Source organism: Natrix helvetica, assembly GCF_964273705.1.
Source record: "Natrix helvetica genome assembly, chromosome: 10".
Classification (NCBI taxonomy): domain Eukaryota; kingdom Metazoa; phylum Chordata; class Lepidosauria; order Squamata; family Natricidae; genus Natrix; species Natrix helvetica.
Window position 1 is genome coordinate 3347755 of NC_138561.1, and position 9944 is coordinate 3357698.

At 48.7% G+C, this 9944-nt stretch overlaps 1 protein-coding gene across 1 annotated transcript in view; it reads right to left on the reverse strand.

Annotated features, from left to right (window-relative positions):
• PDPR (pyruvate dehydrogenase phosphatase regulatory subunit) overlaps positions 1–9944 on the reverse strand; it is a 41246-nt gene continuing 31302 nt past the window's right edge. Inside the window, 4 exon segments of the mRNA XM_081963014.1 lie at positions 1–3300; positions 3560–3742; positions 4885–4974; positions 7865–7959. Coding sequence (XP_081819140.1) covers positions 2896–3300; positions 3560–3742; positions 4885–4974; positions 7865–7959 — 773 coding nt within the window. The 3' untranslated portion in view covers positions 1–2895.

Sequence of the window (9944 nt, forward strand, 5' to 3'; positions counted from 1 at the left end):
TTTGTAGCTAATCAAGTCTTTATTGATGTACAAACACGGTGGCCTTAAAATAAAAATTAAAAAAACAACTCTGGGACAGGAGTTCCTTGCGGATGAAGCAGCAGCTTCCCAATTGGAGAAGGGCAGAACTGGGGGGTGGGAGGGACGGGGGGAAGCGGATGCTCCCATGTGGGGGGGGGCGATCTGCCGAAGAAGACCTGGGGGGTGTTCAGACAAGCAGATTTCCCCAGCGAAGACTGCCAAGGCTTTCTGCGTCTCAGCCGTTGGGCCTCCTGATGAGTCCAAGGCTTTTAGGCACTAAGCTGGCTGAGACGGGGGCAGAGGGCAAAGCCGAGCTAAGCCCCTCCATGGTCGCATCGTGAGCGTAAGGCACTCTGAGGAGGAGGAGGAGGAGGAGCAGCAGCAGCAGTGACTTCCTCGGCTTCGGGCCACGTGGAAGAAGTAGCTGCCCAGGGAAGCTTTTCGGTTTTTCGCAAATGATCACGACGTATTAATCACAATGATCTTTTCTGAGTTGATTCGGGAGGCGAATTCTAGAAAGAAACCCAGGATCCAGGGCGGGGGGGGGGGGGCATTCAGTAGAGGGGCGTTCCTAAAGTGCATCTGAGAATGGCAAAGGAGGAAAGCGCTGCAAGGGAAAGAGGGGGGCAGAGGGACTTGTGCTTCTTGGCAGGAGTCCGTTCCCCCACCCCAAAAAAAGGCAGGGGCGGCTAGTCCAGAAGAAACACGAGGAATTGCACGGAAGAGGTTTTGCAAAGAGAACGGTGCTCACCGTTGGAGAAGCTTGGCAGGCAATGCAAAAAGGTGAGGAGGGGGTGCGGGGAAGGTCTTCACTCTAACCTTTGGAGGAAGGCGATGGAAGGCGGTGAAGGAGATGATCTCTTTGGCACAAGGACAAAGGTGGGAGAGCTTTGATAGGCAAAAAGCAGACCCCCCTCAACAGGGATAGGCGATGGGAACTACAGCGCAAACCAACCCGAAGGGCTGGCTGTGCCCGGAGGCTTCTCAGGTCCCCCTGCCCCACCTTCTCCCAGGTTTTCAACCTGCAGGTGGGAATGGCCAGCTATTCTGCCCCTCTGCCCAAGCAGACCAGGGCGCTGCAGCCTAGCCAGCCTGAGAGGAAGAGGCAGAGAGAGGACGAGGGTCCTGGGGCAGCAGCCCCTGAACTATTCTCAGGCGGCCTTGCTGGGCTTCAGTTAGTGCTGCTTCCAAACTGCCCTTGTCCCGGGAGGCTGAGGATGCCACCCCGGGGGTCGTAAACGAGGCCAGGGAAGACTCTCAGGAGGAGATGAAAATCCCTGCGCCCGTAAAGGGGATTTTTCGCAAACATCTGTTCCTTACTGCTCATCCCAGGATTGGGAAACTGACGGGTTCAGAGGTGCAGGTAGGACACACACACCTTGACTGGCGGTGGAGGGAGATCACAGGTAGAACCAAGGAAAGGCAAGGAGAAGAGCCCATCAAAAGGTCTCCAGCAGCCAATTAAGGGACTTTTGGAACAGAACCACTTTCCCCAACTATTCCTTCCCAACCTTCATCCAGAGGGAGGCTAAAAGAGGAGGATCAGAGCGAACGAGATGGCTGGGAGGGAGGGAGAGCTCTAAAGTGAAGCATGATGTTTGTTCTCTTGGGGAGGGGAAGAGGAGGCAAGGCAGAGTCTCCAAAAGAGCCAGTCTTCCTGGCCAAGAATTCCCTCCCTGGGGGTGGCCAGGAGGAGAGGAAGAGAGGCAAAGCCTTAAGCCTGCCAGAAGCACCACAAGAGGACTTATCTTCACTTCCCACCAAGCAAAAATGCTGTGGCCTTTTGCTTCGGGGCAGAACCTGGCAGCTCTCGTCATCCAGCGGGGGCCCTTTGGAGCTCCAAAACCGATGGGGGAGGAAGTCTCCAGGTGGGTTGCTGACTGCCCGACCTCATGGCCAATGAGATGATCGCCAGAGGCGGAGCTTGCAGTGCTAGCATCGTTTTTTGGCCAAATGCCGCGTTTAGATCGGGGGTGGGTGGGGATGAGGGGGACAATGGTTCGATCCCCCAGGCAAGCTGCATGTCGGATCAGCCTTAAAAATTACGGCACAAGCTGCTTACCCCAAAGTCTCGGCCCTCTCTGCCCCCAATCGCTTCCGTGAGAGACACTCCCCGCCCTCCCCACGCTTTATTGCACAAGCCGCAGATACGCAAGGAAATGTCCTGCTCCAGACCGGCTGCCTTGCAGAGGCTCCTTATCTCCCATGTCTGTGCTGAGAATCCGGGAGCTGAAGTCCACGTCTCTGGAGGTCACCCAGGAGGGAGTTGGCCATGACAGGACGACGACCTGAGGCGCAGCCGTAGCTCTCATGAAATAAGATCCCAAAGGTGAAGCAGAGGAGGTGAGTAACATCAGGCGGCTCCATTCCTATCCGAGGGGGCTATTCCATGGCCCCATCGATCGATGCAGACGCATGCCAAAACTACCAAGAGCCTCGTGAAGCATCTCCCACACTGGAGATAAAGGTGAGATCATCCTCTTGCCATTTCTACTGACCCTTCTGAAGAGAAGCTGGTAGCGATAGGACCAGAATGTCTTCATGTGAGCAAATCTCCGAATGATGTGAGTAGGTGCCTTAAGCGAGCAACGGGTCTTGCTCTGCAGGCCACTCCAGATCCCAAGAGGTCCCGCCAAGTTCCCAAGGCCTCAAACTCTCCCTGACGGCTGAGGGACCAGGGAAGACTCGGCTCGCTCTAGAAACAGAGCGTCGCACCTCCCCGTCATAAATACCCCTTTAGATTGGGAGCGGCAGGATCACTTTGGGAAGAAAAGGAGGAAGGAAAAGGGTTCAAATATACAAAATGTAACAGACCAGGCAGTCTTAAGGAGTCCAAAGAGCAATGTGGGGAAAAAGTCTGGCACTTGGTGGGGATTATTTTCCCTGGAAGCCGCTGAATTCCATCTCGTCCTTGCGCCGGCGGGTGGTAAAGAGGGAGCTGAAGGGGTATAGCTTGGCCTTGGCTTGGAAGCGCTGCCCCGCAATGTCGATCTCGTATTCGCCCCGGTTGACAAAGTCTGGCGTGATCAGCTGCTCCTTGCCCGTCTCGGGGTCCAGATTTTGAACGAAGCCCAAGCAGACGTGCCGCTCCAGCGTGTAACTGTAAGCGCTGCTGGTGGTCTTGCCCACGTAGCAGCCGTTGCGGTAGATGGGATCCCCCCACCAGGGCCACAAGTCCAGGTCGGTGTTATGGTCTTCCAGGATGAACATGGTGAAGCGCTTGTAGACCCCTTCCTGCTTCTGAGCCATCAGCGCGTCCCTCCCGATGAAATCTATGCCCTGTTGAGAGAGACAGAGAGAGAGAGAAGCACATCGTGAGACGGGGTTCAATCCACTTCAGCTCTTTCTTCTACTTACTGCTGGGAAAGCTCAAGCAACGCACTGGCAAGCGTTTTAACAAACTGCATTATTGTTTGGTTTGGTAGCTGCAGTGCCTCAGATAGAAAGTCCCTACAGAGAGTGGTGAGGACAGCGGAGAAGATTATAGGAAGCTCGCTTCCTGTTACTCAGGATGCTGCTATGTGCCACCCCTCCTCACCTTGTCCAGCTTCACCCGGAATTCTCTCCCGCATTCCATAGGGGTGGTGAAAGCGTCCAGGTCTTGTCCCCAGAAGGCAAAAAACTTCTCAATGCGCAAGCTGCGGAGGGCATAATAACCAGAGTTCCGGATCCCATACTTCTGCCCCACGCTCATCACCTCGTTGTACACGTGGAGGGCATACTGCAGAGGGGGGAGAGAGAGGAGAGGGGCATTTAAACAACCAGCCTGGAAACCGAAGGCTGATAGCGTTCCACGGTCACTTGTCTCTTCAAGACGCAAGTCTTGGACAATGACCTCCAATGACACGGCAGACGAGCTGAGCATAGACCATCCTTGCCCAATGTGGCCTCTAAGGGCCGCTTCCAGGACTTCATTTAGGAACCTGAAAAGATGATACAGGCACTGTCTAGGCACCGGTAGTCCTTAAGTTACAACAGTTCATTTAGTGACAGCTGACAGTTACAACGGCACTGAAAAAAAGTGGCTTAGGACTGTTTCTCACACTTATGACCGTTGCAGCATCCCCATTGGTCACATGATCAAAATTCGGCCACTTGGCAACTGGTGTGTATTTATGATCGTTGCTGTAATACAATAATAATACAATAATACAATGGTAGAGTTGGAAGGGACCTTGGAGGTCTTCTAGTCCAACCCCCTACCTAGGCAGGAAACCCTATACCGTTTCAGGCAAATGGCTATCCAATATCTTCTTAAAGACTTCCAGTGTTGGGGCATTCACAACTTCTGGAGGCAAATTCTGTTCCACTGATTAATTGTTCTAACTGTCAGGAAATTTCTCCTCAGTTCTAAGTTGCTTCTCTCCTTGATTAGTTTCCACCCATTGCTTCTTGTTCTACCCTCAGGTGCCTTGGAAAATAGCTTGACTCCCCCTTCTTTGTGGCAACCCCTGAGATATTGGAACACTGCTATCATGTCTCCCCTAGTCCTTCTTTCTCTCTCTGTTTTTCTGTGTCCCGGGAGTTACGTGATCCCCTTTTGCGACCACCTGACAAGCAAAATCAATGGGAGAGCGTGATTCACTTAACAACCGCCTTCCTAACTTATCAACTGTAGCGATTCACTTAGCAAGGTTGGCAAGAAAAGCCGTAACACGGACCAAACTCACTTAACGGCATAAATGTTGGCCTCCACTGTGGTTGTAACTCCAGGACTACCTATACTTTTTAGCAAATGTTCAGAAATTGTGGATGACATCGTGCCCTCTGGGGATTGGGCCCCTTTAGGTACAAGTCCCGTCCCGTCATCCCGACCCCCCCCACAGAGTGAAGATGGACCTTCAAAGCACAAGCCCCTCTCACCTCGATGGGGATGTAAAGCATGAAGCCGGGCTCTCCCGTGTGTGTCATACTCATCACACGGATGCCATTGGCGTAGCCGACACTCATCTCCTGCAGAAAGAGGGAGAAACCTTGCCGTTTATGCATCCAGAACAAAATTCCAGAGACAAAGGAATATATATATTTTTCTCATTCGAGGTTTTTTATTTTTCAATACAAATTATATCTATTATAGCAGGGGTGTCCAAACTTGGCAACTTTAAGACTTGTGGACTTCAACTCCCAGAATTCCCCAGCCAGCCATGCTGGCTGGGGAATTCTGAGAGTTGAAGTCCACAAGTCTTAAAGTTCCCAAGTTTGGACACCCCTGTATTATAGGAACAAAAGAGTTTCCCGGGTCTTTTCTTCTACCTCCTCTTATTTACATCGTCCTTTTTACATCATAGTTTCCTTTTCACTTTTTGCCAAATTATTCTCTTCCATTATTTTTCACCTTGATGGGGTTATTTTTGTTTTTCGTAATGCATCAACAATATCTTCCATTGCCCCTTCAAAGTTACACCACATTTTCATTTCTCATTTTCTCTATTGGTATATTTTGCGAGAAACAGGCATACATCCTCTAATTCAGGGGTGTCCAAACTTGGCAACTTTAAGACTTGTGGACTTCAACTCCCAGAATTCCCCAGCCTGGGGAATTCTGGGAGTTGAAGTCCACAAGTCTTAAAGTTCCCAAGTTTGGACACCCCTGCTCTAATTCAATTTAAGCATAGAGAGCACTTCTTTCCATTTTTTTTCTACAACTAACAATATACTATCATTTCTTTATTTCTTAATTAGATACATCACAATAACAATCTTACTACTATCCTCTTTAGTCTGCTAATATAGCTCTTTTCCCCCTTCTTCCTCTTTTAACCATTTTCTCTTGGGCTCCCCAAAATCCCAGTTTTAATTCTTTTCCTTCTTCTCCCCCTTTCCCCTAACTTCTTCTTCTTCTTCTTTCCCCTATTTTTGTAGTTATTATATCTTTTCTTCAGCGTGTTTACTTTTATTATTCTAGTAACTTTTCCCAGGGTTTTCCTTTCACTTGTCCATAGGTAAACCAGCAAGGAACAGATTTTAACTGGGGGGAAACAAACTGAAATCCTCCACCAGAAGTATCTTGGCTCAGCGCTTAAGATCAAAATGTGGGTGACTTGCAGAATGGAGGAGGGACACACCTGTTCTCTAAGAACATATTCCAGGGGTGTCCAAACTTGGGAACTTTAAGACTTGTGGACTTCAACTCCCAGAATTCCCCAGCCAGCTGTGCCACACTCCCCAGCACCTCTCCCATCCCCTGCACTCCTTACCTAAGCCTCCCGCCTCTTCCCACTTAACAACCTACATGATCCCGAGGTTACAGTCACAACAGGGACTGCCAGGATTGTTGTCACTAAGTGATACCATCATATGGTGCCACACTTTGCAACTGCGTCATTTAGCAAGGGCAATCCCAATCTGAACTGCCACCATACTCAAGGATCACCGCTGTTGAGGTGAGCTGTGGTGGCGCAGTGATTAGAATGTAGTACTGCAGGCTGCTTCTGCCAACTGCCAGCAGTTTGATCCTGACCGGCTCAAGGTTGATTCCGTTTTCCAACCTTCCAAGGTGGGTAAAATGAGGACCCAGATTGTTAGGGGCAAGAGGCTGACTCTGCAAACCACTTAGAGAGGAATGTAAAACACTGTAAAGTGGTATATAAGTCTATTGCTTCCATCCATCCATCCATCCCATCCGTCCAATACATCCAATCCAATCCAATCCCATCCATCCATCCATCCATCCATCCATCCATCCATCCATCCATCCATCCTTCCTTCCTTCCTTCCTTCCTTCCTTCCTTCCTTCCTTCCTTCCACCCATCCACCCACCCACCCACCCATCCCATCCCATCCCATCCATCCATCTATCCATCCATCGTTTGCAGTGGTTAGAATGTAGTATTGCAGGCTGACTCCTGACCGGTTGAAGGTTGATTCCGCTTTCCAACCTTCCGAGGTGGGTAAAATGAGGAATCAGATTGTTAGGGGCAAGAGGCTGACTCTGCAAATCACTTAGAGAGGAATGTAAAACACTGCAAAGTGGTATATAAGTCTATTGCTTCCATCCATCCATCCGCCCAATCCATCCATCCATCCCATCCGTCCAATCCATCCAATCCAATCCCATCCATCCATCCATCCTTCCATCCATCCATCCTTCCATCCATCCTTCCATCCATCCATCCATCCATCCATCCATCCAATCCCATCCCATCCATCCATCCCATCCCATCCCATCCATCCTTCCATCCATCCATCCATCCATCCATCCATCCATCCAATCCCATCCCATCCATCCATCCATCCATCCATCGATCCATCCATCCATCCATCCATCCCATCCATCCATCCTTCCATCCATCCATCCATCCATCCATCCAATCCCATCCCATCCCATCCCATCCCATCCCATCCATCCATCCATCCATCCATCCATCCATCTATCCATCCATCGTTTGCAGTGGTTAGAATGTAGTATTGCAGGCTGACTCCTGACCGGTTGAAGGTTGATTCCGCTTTCCAACCTTCCGAGGTGGGTAAAATGAGGAGCCAGATTGTTGGGGGCAAATAGGCTGACTCTGCAAATCACTTAAGAGAGCTGTAAAAGCACTGTGAAGTGGTATATAAGTCCAAGGGCCGTTGCCATGGCTAAGGACTCCTTTGCACAAAGGGAAAAATGGAAGAGCAGATACAAAAAGCCCCATGAGGCACCTTACAACGGAGGCAAGCTGGCTTCCGACAGGCAAAGCAAGTGAAGTTTCAAATAGCAACCATGGGATTCCTCACTTAAGGACTGCACTGCTTAATGATGATTTTTTTCCTGACCCCAACTGAAGCCGTAAATTGAGGACTACCTGCAAGCATCTGCATAAGCGGGAAGGAAGTTGCCGAATGAAATGGGAAAGCCCCCTACCTTACAGAAGAGGGAAGGGAAATGTTCGGGGGTCATTGGCGCGTACGAGAGCTCCGAAAGGACATCCATGGCACGTGGGCCAATCAGATTCAAGGCTGGAGGAAAAGAAAGGAAAAGAATTCAGCATCAGAAACAACTGCAGAATTAAATCCTCGCCCCCAGGACTTCCCTCCTCTCCTCTTCGCAGCTTGTCAGCTCGACACAAATCAGCAAAAGCTGGGAAAGGATTCGGAATCTGACATCGGATCTCACTTGGGGGAGAGGAGACCACTTCAATGGGACAAGATACCTGGAGATCCTAACACAAGTTCTTGCCTCTTTTCCAGCTGAAGGCTTCTCCTCCCAACAGCCTTCCGAAACAAAGGCCCAGATGTGCCAAACGCTGATGCCCACGTTGAGCAAATGTCCTCATCCAGCTTTTGGGTTAGGCCTCTGGGATAGGAGAGCAACATCAACGGTCCGCCCCCCCGTACCCCCCCAATAGCATGGCTGCCACTTTGGGAGAACCAGTTTGGTCTAGTGGTTAAGGCACCATACTAGAAACAAGGAGATCGTGAATTATAGGGCCACGGTGGCACAGTGGTTAGAGTAAAGTAGGGCAGGCTACTTCTGCTGACTGCCGGCTGCCTGCAAATTGGCAGTTCAAATCCCACCAGGCTCAAGGTTGACTCAGCGGGGGCTTCCGGTTTGTTCCCGGTGCCGATGGCAGGCTTTTTTTTAGCCTGTCAGATCAAGAGACAGTTAGAGGTGTTTTTTTACGATCCTTAACACCTCGGACACTCGTAAATTCTTGGAATTTATGAGGGAGAGATTCAGCTGCTGGGTTGAGCCCTTGTGTACCCTCCGGAGTCCGGAGTCTGACGAGGTTTGCCCCCCTTCGCAGTTGTTGTATTCTCCTGCCTTTTTGATAACCTCTGCTAAAAAAGCAGAACCAGTCGCCGGGAACAGCCTTAACATCTTAACATCTTAACATCCCAAGAAGGAAGCAAGACTTTTGCAAGTATTTTAAGTTTTAATTGGGGGAAGAAAAAAAAAAAAAAAAAAAGAAATCTCTTTAAAAAGAACACTACTGCTGAGTTCGAGAGGCGTGGGCTTAGAACAAAGGATTCAAAATGGCGTTGATTTATAGCTGAAAACCTACAGAAAACGAAAGCTAATTATCTGCTGATAGCCGGGGCAATAAAGGCGGAACGGCTGAAACAACCCTAACTATTAACAATCTTTAAGCCAGTTTACATAACCTGAACTACTTAAATGTCAAAGTTTTAATTTCGAGCAACTTAGAAAGAAACATTTGCAAGTATTAATTTACAGCTGAATACCTAAGGAAAACGAAAGTTAATTGAATGGTGACAGCTAGAGGCGGCTGTAAGAATTATTAATTATGGCAACGGAAAAAAAAGCTTCACCAGGTGCCACAATAAATTATCAGGATTTCAAGGACTTTATAAGGGAAGAAAATGCTTTTTTACGCAAAGAAATTAAGGAGGTTAAAGAAATGGTTCAGGATACCATTAAAAAACATGATCAACTTGATAAAAAATTACACACTTTAGCTACAGGTCTGTCAGAAGTTGTTCTTAAGGTGGACAGCAAAGTTAATCATCTGGCTTTGGATTTGGAAACTAAAACGAAGGAAACAGATTTGAAATTTGTTGAAATGGAGGGGAATATGCAGAGGATGGATAAGGAGATTATCATGATGCAATTCAGATCTATGGAGTACGCTGTTAGACTGAGGGGTATCAGAGAAAACCCTAGAGAGGATTTAAGAAAAGTTTGTGCTGATGCTCTGGCCACGTTATTGAAGATCCAGAATTCTTCTGAGATTTTTGCAAGGATTGACAAAATTTACAGAGTTAACTCACGTATTGCATCACAAAGGCAACTACCAAGGGATGTTGTGATATACTTTACTGAGAGAAATCTTAGAAATGATATTCTGCAAAATTCTTATTATTCATCTTTGCAATTAGATGGGAAAACGATCGGAGTCTTTAAAGAATTACCCCCAGCGATGCTAAAGCTTAGAAGGGATTTTGGATTTTTGGTAGTGGAATTGAAGAAGAGAGAGATACAG